This window comes from Temnothorax americanus, unplaced genomic scaffold (genome assembly GCF_048541705.1).
Source record: "Temnothorax americanus isolate GAGA-0224 unplaced genomic scaffold, ASM4854170v1 Scaffold47, whole genome shotgun sequence".
NCBI classification, from domain to species: Eukaryota; Metazoa; Arthropoda; class Insecta; order Hymenoptera; family Formicidae; genus Temnothorax; species Temnothorax americanus.
This window is the reverse complement of record NW_027509624.1, coordinates 44,993-61,707: the sequence shown is the minus strand read 5'-3', so window position 1 is coordinate 61,707 and position 16,715 is coordinate 44,993. Positions and strand designations below refer to the sequence as shown.

General features: G+C 35.9%; 4 protein-coding genes and 1 pseudogene across 5 annotated transcripts; 4 read left to right on the top strand and 1 right to left on the bottom strand.

Moving 5' to 3' along the window:
• Window positions 1-26: 26 nt before the first annotated feature.
• LOC143903429 (rRNA N(6)-adenosine-methyltransferase ZCCHC4) lies at window positions 27-2,415 on the top strand. Its single transcript, XM_077416996.1, has 5 exons — window positions 27-350; window positions 426-976; window positions 1,085-1,787; window positions 1,879-2,154; window positions 2,276-2,415. Exons 1-4 carry the CDS (start codon window positions 251-253, stop codon window positions 2,112-2,114), a joined length of 1,590 nt encoding a protein of 529 aa, XP_077273122.1. The 5' UTR covers window positions 27-250; the 3' UTR covers window positions 2,115-2,154; window positions 2,276-2,415.
• Window positions 2,416-2,528: 113 nt separating this feature from the next.
• LOC143903430 (neurophysin 1-like) lies at window positions 2,529-4,094 on the top strand. Its single transcript, XM_077416997.1, has 3 exons — window positions 2,529-2,664; window positions 3,317-3,521; window positions 3,859-4,094. Exons 1-3 carry the CDS (start codon window positions 2,539-2,541, stop codon window positions 3,978-3,980), a joined length of 453 nt encoding a protein of 150 aa, XP_077273123.1. The 5' UTR covers window positions 2,529-2,538; the 3' UTR covers window positions 3,981-4,094.
• A 1,091-nt stretch (window positions 4,095-5,185) lies between these two features.
• Window positions 5,186-8,202, top strand: LOC143903410 (uncharacterized). Its single transcript, XM_077416968.1, has 4 exons — window positions 5,186-5,437; window positions 5,875-5,958; window positions 6,037-7,504; window positions 7,733-8,202. Exons 2-4 carry the CDS (start codon window positions 5,903-5,905, stop codon window positions 8,066-8,068), a joined length of 1,860 nt encoding a protein of 619 aa, XP_077273094.1. The 5' UTR covers window positions 5,186-5,437; window positions 5,875-5,902; the 3' UTR covers window positions 8,069-8,202.
• Window positions 8,203-8,256: 54 nt separating this feature from the next.
• LOC143903451 (uncharacterized) lies at window positions 8,257-10,568 on the bottom strand (annotated as a pseudogene).
• A 1,475-nt stretch (window positions 10,569-12,043) lies between these two features.
• Htra2 (HTRA2-related serine protease) lies at window positions 12,044-15,495 on the top strand. Of its 2 annotated transcripts, none has more exons than XM_077416972.1 (7): window positions 12,044-12,585; window positions 12,665-12,794; window positions 12,982-13,068; window positions 13,160-13,354; window positions 13,436-13,586; window positions 13,657-13,816; window positions 14,180-15,495. In XM_077416972.1, the coding sequence occupies exons 1-7, from the start codon at window positions 12,131-12,133 to the stop codon at window positions 14,346-14,348; spliced, it is 1,347 nt and encodes a 448-aa protein (XP_077273098.1). In that variant the 5' UTR covers window positions 12,044-12,130; the 3' UTR covers window positions 14,349-15,495. The 2 variants fall into 2 exon arrangements, with proteins under 2 accessions (XP_077273098.1, XP_077273099.1); XM_077416973.1 differs by having other exon boundaries at window positions 12,046-12,585; window positions 12,665-12,788.
• Window positions 15,496-16,715: the final 1,220 nt, after the last annotated feature.

Here is a 16,715-nt window from a genome sequence, read left to right as displayed (position 1 = left end):
GTTTGTAGTGCACGATTAATAAACTTTAATGCAAATATTTATTTATAATAACTTATTTCAGTTTAGTCAATGGAATTTAAAAAGACAATCATATTTTGGCGCCAAATGTGGCCAAATGGCTCGGCTCAAGCGGTAAAAAATGTTGCGTTTGCCTGGTTTACCATCTAATATAATATATATGCACAACTAGAGAGAGAGAGAGAGAAAGAGAAAGAACCTAGACTCACCTTACCTTGTATACTGTGTCTGTATGTATGTACAATACATTGTTTACGTGACGGGAATGAACGACACACGTGGTGTAGAATTTGTGTGGGAAAATCCCATAAAACATCCGCAATGTCCTCATGGTAATTTTCACACTTGTACACATTAAAGTTTATTATATTTATTATATAGAAAATTAATTTTTTTTTCTTCGACAGGACCAACATTACTATTTGAAAGATATGTCAAGGATGGAGTGAAGAGATTTTACGCGTGTTCCGCTTGTCGTGACAGAAAATTATGCAGATTCTATTTAGAATATGAGCAGGAACTGTCAAAATCTCAAAAGCGTATGTGGGAGCTGGAAAATAAGAAGTTTACTCAGCGTTATGTTCATCGAGAACGAGAACTATACATTCGTCTTAACAAACTCAGCACAGCACCTGTAGCAAAAAGATGTTATTGCCATAATTGTGAGAAATTAATGTTTAATTCTGAAAAAGATAAGCACATGGATCATGAGATTACAGAGAATTTAACTGATTATCAAATGCGTCATCCATCAGAGCTTTTAAAACCTTTAGAGAATGCGAAGAAGGAAGCGCAATATTTATTTTCCAAGAAATCTACAGAAGATATAATAAATATGCTTTTGAAACTTGGAGCTAAGCAGATCCTTTGTATCGGCGCACCAAGAATACATGAATATATAATTGAGCATCACGCAGATAAAATGTCTTCTCTCCTTTTAGACTTTGATGGAAGATTTGTAAGTATTCTTAGCGGGAATTATTAATTATTACATTAATTTATAATATATTTTAATAATATTTTTATAAATATATTTTAATGAATATTTTTTCACATGTAATTCTAGCATAACTTTTTTGGACCGCTGGATTATTGCTGGTACAATCTTTTCAATCATCATTTTTTTAACAAAGATGCTGTTAACGCGTTCAAAGATTTTCTTACTCAAAATGAGGGAAAGGATACTTACTTAATATGCGACCCTCCGTTTGGTGGCCGTTTGGAACCCATATCGTACACGATAAAAACGATATCCGATCTGCACAGAACGTTAAATAAACATGTTCATAATGATAATTTTTTCTTGAAAATTATGTTTATATTTCCATATTTTATGGAGCATATAATGAGAGAAAAGAGCAATCCGTCACGTGTGACTGGTGGCTTGAAAGAATTGAAAATGTCTGATTATAAAGTGGATTATGATAATCATCCCTTATTTATATCAGAAAAGCATGGTAGAAAGCATGGTTCTCCAGTGAGAATTTTTACGAATGTACCGTTGAATCTACTAGAGCTTCCTTTATCGGATGGATATAAATTTTGTCGAGATTGTGAAAAGTGGGTTTCTAGTGAGAACAAACATTGCAAGACGTGTAAAGAATGCACTTCCAAAGATGGTCAAACGTACAAACATTGTGATATATGTAAACGATGTGTAAAGCCTACTTGGGAACATTGTCGAATTTGCAAAAGATGTATGTTAAAGAAACATACGTGCGGTCCAATACCGAATATTGTAGGAAGATGTTTTAACTGTGATAAATCAGGTAAATACCAGCATGATTACCAATACTTCATTTAATGCTTCTAATTATTGTTAATTTTTATTAATAACATTTTATTAATTTATTTATTTAGGTCACACTAGAAAAGAATGTCCTAATTTACTTTCTACTGAAATCACAATTGAGACAGATATAAAGAAACGTAAAGCAGACAGTGAATTAAAATTAAGGGCAACTTTAATTAAGAAAAGCAAAGTTGGACATTCGAAGGAAGTTGTTAAAGAAAAAGCTGTCGTAGTTAATAAAAAGAAAACCTTAAAACTAAAAAAGAGTAAGAACTTAAAAAATAAAAAACCGCAACGAGAGTAAAATAAAGAAGTTAATGTAAATGTGTGTATATAATGTTACAGTAAGTGTATAACTATATGTGAATACAGTTGGTGTAAATATTATATTTATATTATTTAAAAATTTGTTAAGGTATTTTTTGTTTATATTTTTTTAAAATGTCATTTAATATTTATTTATAGTAAAGAAAGCTAGAAGGTGGCTTCTGCAACAATGAATGGAAGAATAACGTCTTATTATGCGTTTATTCTCACATAGAGATCGGATTTTTATAATCTTTAGAGTGCTGAGTTGCGAATGGAAATATTCCCGAATACTCAGAAGGAATTTTAAGTGCTGAGATTCAATGATATAAATAGCCGAGGGTATACTCCTCGAGGTACAGTAGTGTTTTTTCGATCGTCCGTGTATCATCTCGTGCAACATCGTCAAAAATCTATTCAAAATGCTAAAGCAGCTCGTCGTTCTTGCAAGTTTGATTTTTCTAAGTTATGCCTGTTTGATTACGAATTGTCCTCGTGGAGGAAAGAGGGGTGATGTCACGTCTTCTTTGGGAACTGTTGCACGGGAAGTACGTTATATTTTATATTATATATCATTTTATAGTAAAATTCGTTTGATTTAGCCATTTATTTGCAGACAAGTTTGATTTTATAAAGACTAGTAAATCCTTATATTTATTCTATTAAACGTGTAATTAAAATAAATAACTCGAATTTATGTTTGATGCTGTTCTTTTCTGTTATTTGAATATTGCCCTTTTCTATTTACATTGATAGTTGGTAATTGTCCTAGAATTATATCTAGTTTCAATATGTGCTGGTAAAATTTTGCCAATCTTTATTAAGAAAACTTAAGAATGATCAATAAAGAGTTCATAGAATAATAAGCAAATATGATTAAAGTAAAATCTCAGGAGAAAAATCGATCTTAATTGATGATTAACCATTTGTTTATATCTTATATTTATCTAATAATTAGACTAAAGATGTTCATACAAATACAATGTATAGTAAAAGAAACAAAAAATGGGACAAAAGTAATTTTTTACATATGATAAAATATATAATCTTGATGTCCAAATCTCAAAATTTTCTATTTATTTCCTAACAAAATATTTATTTGCATAAACATCTATTAATATCTTCATATCTATTTATACATAAATACACAAAATATGCAATTTTGTGCAAAATTGAATCATTACAATATTCTTCTGCCAGTGTCCTTCGTGTGGTCCCAATCATCTAGGCCAATGCTTTGGGCCCCACATCTGCTGTGGCCCTAGTATCGGTTGCTTCGTAGGAACACCAGAAACATATCGATGCAGAAAGGAAAGTCTATACACAAGGCCCTGCGTCGCTGGATACGCGATGTGTCGTGGAAATACAGCAAGATGCGCTTCAAACGGGATTTGCTGCTCGCAAGGTGGAGTAAATTAAAACATTTCTGTACATTGCATTTGTTAATTTCATCTTTTTAAACAACATTTATATTCATAATAAATTGAGTTTACAATATTACAATTAATTGAGTTTGCATTAGAAGCTCACGAAGGAAATTGATTAGATAAATAATACGAAATTTTGTTTATATAATACGAAGATTAATATAGTAATAATTAAAATAATTAATTCGCAATTAGAAATTAGTAGCCACCAATCACATAGTGCTGAAGAATTCATATATATATATATATATATATATATATATATATATATATGTGTGTGTGTTGAAATATGTATATGAAAATTGTTTTGTTTAGAATCCTGTCACGTGGATACATCGTGCAGAATTTCCGATATTGCCGGCAACGATCGAAAACTCGATGCTAATTTGAATGTGATACTCCCAGGCAACGAAGTTTCTAGCGAAATGTTTCAATAATGTAACTAATTAATTTCACAGTTATTGTTTAGTACTCTGACATTTCAACTTATATAAAAATGCAACTATGCTGTGTCAACAATGAAACAAATAAAAGTGCAAATCCATAAATTATACAGCATGATTCTTTGAAAGAAAAAAAATAGATACCTGGTATATTTAATACAATTTTTTATAATATGTACATAATATATGTATTTATCATAAAAATGTAATTGAAATTTTTTATTTTATTTGTATAAATACAAATTCAATGCAGTATCTATGTGAATAAATTTCATCATACATTAGGCTTGTTTGTTTTAACTGAACTTGTTGCACGGTTCATTTTTCCTCTTTTTCTTTTCACATTAGAGAGAAAAAGAAAAAAAGATAAACTGTGCAAGAAGTTCAGCTAAAACGAACAGGTCTATTATTTTAGTACGGTATACATTTTTTCTATTCCTGACATTAACGTATCACACATAGCATAAATTGTTTAATCTGGTTATCCATATATTCCACTGTATCCTTATACATTCCGTTTCTTTGTGCAAATAAAATTCCAACGGAATAAGTAGTAAAAAAAATTATTTTACACTTATTCTTTTTTAAATCGCCATCGAAGGCTGCGGTCCACTTGACGTTACAAATATTTTGAAACGTTTTTCTTTTTCTTCTTTCTTAATTGAAAGAAAAAGAGAAGAGAAATGCTTCGAAGCATTTGTAGCTTCAAGTGGACCGCATAGTTTCACGATAGCATTCGTAATGGCGAATATTATCGAGCGATTGCAATATTCTCCGATCCGATAGTCGAAAGGCGATATATATATATACGCGAGGTATGTGCGCGAAGAATCAATGTCTTTCGATTTCTTTTTCGCAAAATTTCAATTAAGCTGGACATTGAATTTGATTGTAGAAACACACCTACTCGACACGGATCCGTAGGTTTATTAAAGGAATCGAACGGTTATATTCGATTCGAAAAAAACATCGCTAAATATATAGTATAAAACTATAAAATAATCCTACAGTCTATATTGAGAGAACAAATTCTATCGCGATCAGTTGTGTCCATTTGGTCCAATTGCCCCTTTTACGACTACGAACTATTTTATTCAGATATCGAAAGAACAGAATTTTCTTCATGCTTACCTGATTACGTCATCCGGCGGAAAAGAAAGAGATAAGGTAAACGGCCCAGTTACAGGCACTGTCCTAGTTTCCGGCACCGACGGTACATTTATATTTGTAATAAATAAAGTTTCCGTCAAATATTAAAAAGATTACAAGCAAATTAAAAAGAGCGTTTTTTACTGTTGATTATTGCACAAACACTTTTTTTTTTAATGTTTTGTACTTAAATTACCGACAGTGAATGGGGCGACTCGCGCGTTTCAGTGGCTCCCGAAGGGCATTCTTAGGTGACACACCTTAGTGGTAGCGAACGTCAAACTGCTGATTTTTAGTATTATGTAAGTATTAAAACATCATAATGGTTATATGAACATGTTCAGCACGAATCACATTATCGATTAGATAAGTAATAGTTTATCTGTATGTTAGTTTTTCCCTTAAATTCTCGATGCCAAGAAGTGCGTCACGTAATGAAGGTTATGTTTCACTTTTGGGCACAGAGTTTGTAATATGTTGCATCATCAATTTTGCTTTATTATTCTAGAAATTGAGGTAGATTTATTGATACTTGTAACTTGAAAATTTATGATAAAAAACATTTTTTATGAAAAAAATAATTTTAATGAATTTTTATGAAATTTGTTTAAAATTTATTAATTATTCAACACATTTTGACACTTTTTACGCTACAGATAAATTTTGTTTTCTGTGTTTTATTTTCACCTATCTTATTTTTTGTATTTTAATGTAATATATAAAAAATCTGTTGTAACAGAGTGTAAGCACAGATAGAGAAAAAAGTGATGGAGACTTTGGACTCTTCGAAGGTAGCTAATTTATCTCAGAATGCATCGAAAAGGTACAGAATACTTCTTTCAAATTAAGTATAGATTGTATTTTCAATAGGAAATATTTTAATATATTTTAATGTGCTTAGGAAGAAAAAATCTGCTGCAAGGTACACAGATGCTATTCTGAAGGAGGCCTTAGACGCAGTAAAGAAAGGGATGCCTGTCAGCACTGCATCAAAGGAGTACAATATTCCAAGAACTACGTTGCAGTACAAAAACTGGGGCAAATCGCCACCTGTTATTAAAAGTCGAGGACCTGAGTGTATACTTGGAGAAGAATACGAACGCCAACTCGTACAGTGGATTTTTTATATGAGTCAAAATGGATTTCCTGTGTCACGGGTTCAACTATTAGATAGCGTTCAACTGCTGCTGAAGCAGATAAAGACGACGACGACATTTACAGATAATCGTCCTGGGAGACATTGGTATGATGCCTTTCGTGCTCGTCACAAAAATGTAACTGAACGAATGTCTCAGAATTTGACGCACAGTCGAGCTAAAGTAACAGAAGATAAGCTACGAGCGTGGTTCAACGAGGTGCGGATATATTTTGAATCGAAGTCGCTCCTTGATATTGATCCTTCTCGTGTGTTCAATTGCGATGAGTCAGCATTCTTCCTGAGTCCGAAAGGAAGCAAAGCATTAGTCAAGAAAGGTGACAAAACGGTTTACAATTTTATAAATAACGATGAAAAGGAATGCTTGACTACGCTTATCTGTGGAAGTGCGAGCGGAAAAATTGCATCACCGATGGTAATTTTCTCATATAAGCGAATCCCCGGACACATCGCCAGAAGCATGCCAAAAGACTGGAGCATCGGACACTCTGAGAATGGATGGATGACTGGAGAAACGTTTTACGAGTACATCGCAAATATTTTTTACCCGTGGTTGGTGAAAAATGCTATCATGTTCCCAGTCGTGCTATTCTTAGACGGACACAGTTCGCATTTAACGATGGCGTTAAGCAATTTTTGCAGAGAGAAAGAAATAGAGCTCATTGCTCTGTACCCAAATGCGACGCACATACTGCAACCGTTAGACGTAGCATTTTTTCATCCTCTGAAGACAGCATGGGCGAAGGTAGTGGGTCAATGGAGACTCGAGAATAACGGCGAACGTATAAAACGAGAAAATTTCGCACAGTTCTTGCAGAAAGCCCTCGATATGTTGGACGTGAAAACAATTCTGAAAAACGGATTTGAAAAGACTGGGCTCCACCCTTTTTCGGCGGACGGAATTAATTATCAGAAATATTTCAAAAATTCAGTAGACTACGCAACTCCTCAAACTACTCCGAGCGAAAGAATTCGGACAGAGCTCGAAGATTACTTAGCGTTTATCGAGAATAATATCGAGAAGGAGGTCTTACAAATATTCAAGGACGTCGAAGAGGATGCTGAATGGACGGGCGAACCGACACACAAAAGCCTCTTTTGCTTCTGGCGAAAGATTAAGAGTAAGATGAACTCCAGCGAAGCCAGTCATAGTATCTCCGGAGAGTCCGGAGTTGTCGGCGAGACACATGTAGCTAACGAAAACGAAAACCGGGTATTTAGAGAATATTTTTTATATTGATAACTTTTTATCAATCAATTCTATTGTATTACAATCATTGACAGTTTCTACTATAAGTGTACAACGTCAATTTCTATTACTTTTACAAAAATTTACATATAATTTATTTATACAATTTTTTTTATTGATATCTTATAGGATTTTTTTATTTCTCATTATCAATTTATTTACAAAATTATTCTATATACTGTACAAATATAGATTTGCAACGAAGGTACGGCGAATGAGATGAACGAAGAGCGAGAGGAGAACGAAGAACTCAACGTAGAAGCTTTACCTATTTTTATTACAGCCTCCGACGACGCTTCAATTCTTCAAAACGAATCAGTGCCTAATTTATTGTTAATCGACAAAGATTCCAGAAATAATTTTGATCCACTGCAGGAAGACATCACCGACATCACCGAACAACAAGAAATCGCAAAAGCGGCAAGGAAAATAAAAAAGGAGCAGCTAGAAATTGCCAAAAAAGAGAAAAACGCTAAGAAGAGAGTTCAAAAAGAAAAAGCACAAATAACAAAAAAAGTAAAAAAATAGTCATTAGAAATCCTACAAGGTGAAGAAAAACTAAAAAAAAACTCGTAAATTAACTTTATAAAAGTGTGCAAAATGTATTATTTTATATGTAGTTTTTGTATAGAGGTTGACAAAATATATTTTGTAAAACTGTGCATATGTCTTATATTATATGTAGTTTTTGCATAGAGGTTGACAAAATATAATACCTACAAGCTAATTAGTAATTAAACATTGATTATTACAGCTAAAATTATACGCAGGACAATTTAAGTAACTGTGACGTCTCGAAGTGCCGAAAATTGGGCCCGTTGGTGCCATAAAGTGCGGCAGAGCACTTCGATAGTGCCAAAAACGCCGGCAGTAACGAGCATTATAAAAATAATTATTTATTTATTAGAACTGAATGATTTAACTAAAAATTAGGTGAATCTTACTTAGAAAGCTTTAATGCACGTGTTAAAATAGTTTGTTTGGGGTTTAACAATATATCGCATTCGTAAATAATAGAAAATCAGGCCCGCTGCTATAAAGGTGCCTATAACTGGGCCGTTTACCTTAAGGGGCCTTTAAAGCTGCAAGAATCACTGCGTTATAAAGACATCCGTAATGCAAATTGCAGATATATTAAATTCCAAAATTAAATCCCGTCCTTTTCTCGATTGATATGGATATGCGACTTAAACGTTGAACGATTCAGTTTAATCAAATAAGTAGCATATTTTTAACTTACTGCCAGCCAAAATGTACGTCTCAAAATATTTTAAATCCATATTTGCACATATTACATAGTATCAGTTATCGTAGGATCTCTGGAAATTTTTTCATCCCGCCATACGTATGCACATACACACGACGCATACACGCACACATGAATGCTATTGATATTATATGATTCGACTTTCTTTTCGCTATTCGTAAAACTGAAATGTACGAGGGCGATGTCTTGAAGATGTATGTACATCATTGTCTCGCGATTAACAAAGAAAAATTTTCCGCCGGTTAAGCGAAACGGAATACTCGATCTCATCATCGCGAAATGAAGGTTTTTCATTAACGCTAAAAGAAGCGTAAACCAGGAAGTTGTGTATAACGCATGGAATATGCTTTCGCTTTCTATTTGCAGAAATTCGCCACCATAGGTGTATAATACCAACGATTGCATTAATAAGTATAGTTTAAGACAAGAACACTCTTTGTTGCTTCAACATAATTTTTCTCGTTCAGGTATATATTTAAACGTAATCCTAACAATAAATATTTTACAAAAAGTTAGTCGTAATCCCGTTCGCATAATATAAACAAATTCAAAAAGAGGGGGTTTGCGAGCAAAGCTCGTTATTAATGCTTATTGTTATATCATATATTGCAGTATAATACACAAACGTTTCAACCCTAAATGCCTTCATTAGTGTGAAATAAATAACAATGTTTAAATAACATTGATCGACACTTCGAAAATTATTAACCGAAATGATAGAAGGCCTAGCTTGATAGACATCTTTAATTTTTCCGCATTATCTCGCAACATTATTAGCCAATAAACCTCGCTTACATTCCTTTAGTTATTCGTATTGTGATGTAGGAGGAGAGTGGTAAATTGACCGATCGATAGAGCGTTCATAAGTCACCCTAGAAGTGGAAGTCATGAGTCTCTGCTCGGAATATATGTCCTTATGTCATGTTAAAACTAGATTTATTAGATATGTATATTAGAGAGAAAATAGTGCGTGTACCTGTACGGCCTGTTTTAAGACCTTAAACATTAATAACGGACTTTGTTTGCTAGCCCCTTTTTTTTAAATTTGTTAATAAATATTTTATTTTAAGACATGTACGACATGTGAACTGTGCGTAAATACTTAAATTTTTAATAAAATATATTATAAGTCTTTTCAATTTTTATATACAAATATGTCATGTAGATTTTATATAATAAATTTCATTTTATATTGCATTATATAATTACTACATAATAAAATATTCAACATACATTACCTATCAGTGCAAGCATAACTGTCGTTACCACAAGTTGAGATAACATAAGAAAGTGAAAGCTATCTTCCAAATTTTCATACAATTCCATTAGCTCGCTGTGCCTGTTCATCGAGCCGACGAATTTCTTTCAATAAATTTGCCTCGGTGTCCGGTTCGTTCGCAAAAGTTTTGAATTTGTTTTTGAGCACCTCGAGTTGGCCGGTGAGATGTGAATTGATATTGAAGAAAAAGCAGTCCGGTATACATAATAAGACGGATATTATCGTTATTTGAACGATCTGTGAAGTTACTTAGAGAAGTAATGTACTGTGAAGTTACTTACTTCAGTATTACAAAACTTCACAGTATTGCAGTCACTGTATTGTATTGCTCATTCGGAAAACAAAAGACAAAATTGTAACAATGCCTCGTTTGAATAAAAAGTAGTTTGTGCAAATCTCTGCTAACACGACGCATGCACGCACGCACGCACGCACACACACGATGGGAAAAATCCGACCAGCAACCTCCCCGTAGTGTCCATCGGGTAATGCTAATGTTGGCGGTGATTGAATGCACAAAAATGCATAGGTAACTTTGATAAGCCATAACTCGGCGAAAAAAAATCGTACGGACTTATTTTTTTTTTAATTTGCAGGGAAAAGTCTATATTTTACGATGGTTGCTATGATAGTTACGAAAAAAATTCATTCTACTCCGTAGAATGTGTCAAAGTATGCAATAATTTTTCGAAGAAAAAACACGTCCTTACTTTTGGAAGAACGCGCAAACGGCGGGAAGGGGAGAGGCTAAATTCAAAATCGAACAATGGTTCCTTAAGGGGATCCTAAAGCCGTCTGTAATATCGGCTTTTTTTCTTAGCACTAATCTTTTAATTGGCTTTATAGAAATGCAAAATTCTTGTCATCTTGTCATCAAAATCTAGATCATGGTGGTCGAATTTACATCGAAAACGAGAAAAAATTAATATTTTTGTTAATTTTTGGTATACGTGACGACAATATTTGCTTTGTACAAAAATTCCACAATAAATATCCACAAAATTAGACCGGCATGACCTAGGGACAACATTTAAGAACAATATCGTGCAATTAGATTTAAGATTGAAAGCCTAGAAAAAAAGATTAGTTTAAATAAACTTTTATATGTGCAAAAGCACATTCAGGTTGACATTGCGTGTAGCGAGAGTCGCGAGAGATGGCAGCAATCGAAACAAGGACAGATGCCTCTCGTTAGACAAGGACAGATATGACATAGAAAACAGGATTAGAAATGTTGACATTACCGACGTCGAGGAAGTTTAGCCTTCACTTTAGGATCCCCTTAAAGTACAGACTTCACCCTTTAAAATGAAAAAAAAAAAAACTTTCAGATATGAAATTTTTTACGGAGTTGTGCTTATTTGAAGTTGGGCAAATTTTTGACGAAGATTTTTGTTGCGATAATTTTGTTGCCCAGTGTATATTTAAGCCGGCATCCTTACTGCCTCAGAAAAGATCCATTATAATGAGGGGTAGTATCATAAACTAAATAACAAATAATATCTGCACAAATGTTAATAAATATAAAAAAATAATAGTAGATGCAAATTATTTGTTCACGACGTTCACGTTCTTGAAGAAATTAGCAGCTGATGTTTCAGCAACATTGGGAGCTTCTTATATATCTTCGCATATATTTAAGAACATTTAATGCATTTTTTTATGCGAGTTACCGATTGGAACAGGGAACTATTTTGCCACCGCGAAGTTCACTCCGCGCCGAATTTAGCGGTGCACGCACTGCACGCACTCGATGTTCAAATTTCCGACCAATCGACTCGACGAGGTTCGCCGAAGCCGAAGCACGCCGAAGGTGGCCGACACGCACCGCGCGGACGATCAGGCGCGAGGATTCGAAATTCGAAATCGCTGCCGAGGCGAAGCCGTGCGGGTGCCAGGTACGCGGGGTGGGGGGGGGGCGATTCCTTTCTACGCCAAGAGTTAAGGCGAAAATTAACGTTCGACGGGACCGCTCGAATCGTTCGAATTCGCCAGTCGCCCCGGTCGCCCGTAGGCCGTAGCACGCGCGTGTAGCAATTTAAAGATGGCGTCGCCCTGGTCGCGCATGCCGTGGACCCGGTGGACCTCCCTGGCGAAAGCGAGCAGCTCGAGGTGCGTGTCGCGACTCGCGACTCTCGTGTTCGCCGAACGGCACGCTGGAATTAGGACGTTCCATTCGTATCAGCAACAGCAGCAACAGCAACGGCAGCAGCAATGCGGACAAGGATTCGGATTCGGAGGCGGTGGAGCGAGGAAGCTCCTAACCTGTGCCGCGTTCGTCTCGGCGGCCGGTCTTGGCTATGCCTTGTACAACTGGAGGGATTACGTCCGCCAGGGAATCGAAGGTCTGAACCGTTCTGTTGTTCCGAACTGTCCTGTCGTTCACGCTCACCCGCCGTCCGACGGCGGTCAGAACAGGGACAAATACAATTTTATAGCGGACGTGGTGGAGGTAACTGCGTCAGCTGTCGTGTACATCGAGATCTGGCATAACAATACGTAAATGACTCATTAGCATAATGTAGTATTACATATTTATGGTATGAAGTGCGTACTAACTTACTGCCTTGTAAAACAGCATAGACATTTTCACGAAGAAGCCAGTCACTACCAATGGATCGGGATTTATCGTCAGTCAGGATGGTTTAATACTGACAAATGCTCATGTCGTAGAAAATAATAAGCCTAACACAACAGTGAAGGTAAACGTGAGTCCCCTACGAGTCCCTTTGTCCTTTCCAAGCATCTTGTGTCACAAATAATATTAGTATCCTGGTGTTTAAAATTTTTTTTAAAAACCTTGAATCTACTTTCTTTGATTATTATCTGATAGAATTTATGTTAGTAATTAATAAATTATTTTGATCTGAAATTATCTTTACATCTTTCACATAGGTACGGCTTTATGATGGTAGTACGTATACTGGAATAATAGAAGACATCGATTTGAAAACTGACCTTGCTACTGTGCGAATAAATAAGGTAAGACGGGTAACTTTGTTATTCCAATTTATGCATAAACGGTAATAGTGAAATATTTGTGATTGTTAATTTGTACTTTCAAATTGTATAGACCAATCTACCAGTAATGAAACTCGGTTGTTCGGCCAATATCAGACCAGGAGAGTTTGTAGTAGCTATTGGTTCTCCATTGACTCTTAGCAACACAATAACAAGCGGAATAGTGAGCAGTGTAAATAGACAAAGTCAAGAGATTGGTATAAATAACCGACATATGGGATACATTCAAACGGATGCGGCAATCAATGTTAGTAACTGTCGGTTCTGGAGTAAATATCGAGCGTTACGCCATCATTTCATATAATTAGTGAATCACATTTCCCTCCAGTCTGGAAATTCGGGTGGACCTTTGATGAATTTGAACGGAGAGGCGATAGGTATAAACGCAATGAAAGTAACGGCCGGCATTTCGTTCGCCATACCTATAGACGACGCGAAAGAATTCTTGAAGAAAGCGGAATTAAATAGGAAAAACAAAAGTAATTCGAACTATCAGTTTATTCCAACAACATGAACGCTGAGGATACTGATTACATGTTATTTTTACAGACGTAACTCTTAGAGAAGCACCCAGGAGATACATAGGCGTCACGATGTACACTCTGCCTCCAGAATTCTTATATGGGTTGCAACATAACAACAATGAATATGTAAACATTCAGCATGGAGTTCTTATATGGAAAGTAATACCTGGATCTCCGGCTTTTTGGTGAGTCATGTAATACAGAAACATTGCATTATCTTAAATTTTAATTATACGAGAATTCATCAATTTGCAAATTATTTTTTTCTTAAAAATATAGTATCAATAATATATGAGTTAGAAGTGAGAAACCGGCTTTTTACAAAATGAGCATCAGATAGATTACAAGTAGTAAACAAAATAGATGAGAATAGAAATGACAAAATAATATTCGAATGTACTTTATCGAGATTAAAATTTGACAATTAATTATAAAAATACTTGATGTTCAAGAGATTGCAACGAATAAAACGAAGAAATTTATTTGTAAAGTTTATTTATTTGTAAAAAATTGAAAAATTGAATTACCATCTCTCTCTGCTATTATAGTGCTGGATTGGTACCTGGGGATATAGTGACGCATGCTAATGGCGAACCGATGCTGGATTCGAACACTCTTTATAAAATGATAGAACAACCAGGAACGATGAAATTACAAATTTTAAGAAAAGGGAAAGTTTTAGCTATACAAGTAAAGCCTGAGAATATATATTATTAAATAATTTTTGATTAAATAAAAAAAAAATTCTGCAATATATAAATAAATAAAATTTGTAATATTTATAAATGAATTTGTTGAATTTTTTATATGAATATTGTAATATGTATCTTATTATAAATTTATTAATTGTTGAGCGACTTATATGATATATCAATTTATTTTATTAAATCTTTTTTGCTTTGACAATGTATCGTATAGTGTTATAGTTCGTTAGTATCGTTAGTGCCTTCAATGTGTTCCGAGTGCCGAGTTTATCCATAAAAAGAGCACCACAATAAAGAAGAAGAGACAAGAATCACGTTTATCGTTTAGCGCACTTTATGCCTGGTGGGCCGGTTCATCAGTCACACCATCGAGCCTTCAGTGTACACGCCTTTTGGTTGTACATCCATTTTAATTTAAATATACACGATAAAGATACCACTTAGCGACTTATGCAATTTATCAAGTGAGGAAGCGTTCATTCATTCACTTATCCGCTTTATCCGACATTTTTCGACCGCCACGAAGAGCGATATCACGTCGCGCAGATAGTCGTGTCGAGTCCTTGCCGTGATATGCGTACATACGCGCGAATGCGAGTCTCACATGTTACGTACTTATATACGTGTGTTCATGTGTTCGTGAGAGAGCGAGCGAATGAGTGAGTGAGTGAGCGCTTATGCACGCCGGGTGTGGTCCACCGGCTCGACTGCATTATGTTTATGTTTACGACGTAAGGCGACCTCCGCAAATATGTGGCCGGATCTCGACGGCGCGGCGGTCGACGCGGCGAGATGCGTGGGTGTGGTTTCGCACATGGAGCTTCCATCGCGGCGGCGATTTTTCCGCGGGGATGACTTTACTGTCCGCGGACGCGTGCATCTTGTTGGAATTCTAAATAGTCATCCCGTCGGGACGTAACACCGAGCGTTCGCGAAGGATCGGTGAAAGGAGTGAAGGAGGAGGCGGCTCGACGATCCCCTTCGCGCAGACTTGAGAAATATCGCCGATACCGACGAACGACCGTGATCTTGTACGCGGCGATGATAAATAGCGATTAACTTGACCTTGATAAGAGGATGATAAGAACGGGAACTCGACGAGGACAGCGCGTTTCGAGAGATCTGACCAACAGGATGCCTATATTCCTTTTGAAGTAAAATTTTAATTCTTTTATTAACAAAAGTAACGAGACATTATTTTCGCTAATTTTTTAGCTTTACTAAAAAGAAAAATTAAACTTTAGAAATTTAAATTAGAAATGCACGTAGATATTCTAAAAAATTCTTTTTTTAAAAATAATTTTTATAATTGAGATGAAATAAATAAATATCGATGTTCGATCGCTATTGTACTTATTAAAAATTCTCATGATTAATTTCGAGCAAGTTGCAGAAGAATTCTAATTTGAGGATTAATAATTGAAGCATTTAATTTTCATGCTTGAAGTGATGAGAAATGAGAAAGCACTGAACTGAAGAAAATACGAAGTGATTAGTTCTGTTTCTAACGAGGAATATTGTCCTTTAATTAAACAAAATACAATTTATCTTCTTGAATTTGCATTGAACGAAGAGAGATAATTATAATGCATAGGTAATTCCTTTCTGCATATTTCGAATTGAACTTCGCAGATATAATTACATTGCGTACCATTACAATAATTTCACAACCGCGAGACCGCATGAATTTCTATATATTGTTACAGATGAAAAAAAAACAAAAGAGAGAAAGGAAGGGCTGGAGAAAAAGAAGAGCCGCCGGTCGGTGCGTTACTTTGAAGTCACGCTGAATCGCGAAGGGTTAAGGAAATAAGAGGTGCCTTGACCTACGGTGCGCGCAGCAGCACGGAGGAGAGCAGCGCGAGCGAGCGCGAGTAATCGAGTGTTTCTGCCGACCGTGTTCACGGTCCGACCATTATTGTCTCCCGTCCTCTCCGCCCTCTCTCTCTCTCTCTCTCTCTCTCTCTCTCTCTCTACCCCTCCTTTTATCTTCTTTTTCCTCGTCGCCCTTTTCGTCTTCCCAGTCCTCGGGTTGCTCGTGTCGACACGCGGGAGCCTATTCCCTGATTATCCACGCTTTCACGGACTATCCTCGCCTACGGACACCAACACCTCGCGGTGTCTCTCCCGCGGTCTCTCCTACGTGATGCCGCGGTTGCCGCCTGTTGGCTGCTGCTGCTGTCGCTGGTAGCGGTAAATAGAGGGCAAATCCTAGCGGAGACGCGATATCTCGCGAAGATCCGCGCCCACGGCTGCAGGGCCCGCAGGTCTCTCGTCGCGATCGCGGCGCGGACGATGACCGGAAGCGGAGAAGAACCATGGCACATGGCACCTGAAAGGTCACGGCCCGCCGTTACACCTCGCCCGCGCCTTGCTTGTG

Bases quoted from the DNA above. Each gene is read 5' to 3' on its own strand.
- LOC143903429 (XM_077416996.1), top strand. From the start codon at position 251: ATGTATGTACAATACATTGTTTACGTGACGGGAATGAACGACACACGT. The intron at 351-425 runs GTAATTTTCACA...TTTCTTCGACAG, and splicing joins ACATCCGCAATGTCCTCATG to GACCAACATTACTATTTGAA. The intron at 977-1,084 runs GTAAGTATTCTT...ATGTAATTCTAG, and splicing joins TAGACTTTGATGGAAGATTT to CATAACTTTTTTGGACCGCT.
- Htra2 (XM_077416972.1), top strand. From the start codon at position 12,131: ATGGCGTCGCCCTGGTCGCGCATGCCGTGGACCCGGTGGACCTCCCTG. The intron at 12,586-12,664 runs GTAAATGACTCA...CTTGTAAAACAG, and splicing joins GAGATCTGGCATAACAATAC to CATAGACATTTTCACGAAGA. The intron at 13,355-13,435 runs GTTAGTAACTGT...ATTTCCCTCCAG, and splicing joins AAACGGATGCGGCAATCAAT to TCTGGAAATTCGGGTGGACC.
- LOC143903410 (XM_077416968.1), top strand. From the start codon at position 5,903: ATGGAGACTTTGGACTCTTCGAAGGTAGCTAATTTATCTCAGAATGCA. The intron at 5,959-6,036 runs GTACAGAATACT...TAATGTGCTTAG, and splicing joins TCTCAGAATGCATCGAAAAG to GAAGAAAAAATCTGCTGCAA. The intron at 7,505-7,732 runs GTATTTAGAGAA...GTACAAATATAG, and splicing joins CTAACGAAAACGAAAACCGG to ATTTGCAACGAAGGTACGGC.
- LOC143903430 (XM_077416997.1), top strand. From the start codon at position 2,539: ATGCTAAAGCAGCTCGTCGTTCTTGCAAGTTTGATTTTTCTAAGTTAT. The intron at 2,665-3,316 runs GTACGTTATATT...TTCTTCTGCCAG, and splicing joins TGGGAACTGTTGCACGGGAA to TGTCCTTCGTGTGGTCCCAA. The intron at 3,522-3,858 runs GTGGAGTAAATT...TGTTTTGTTTAG, and splicing joins CGGGATTTGCTGCTCGCAAG to AATCCTGTCACGTGGATACA.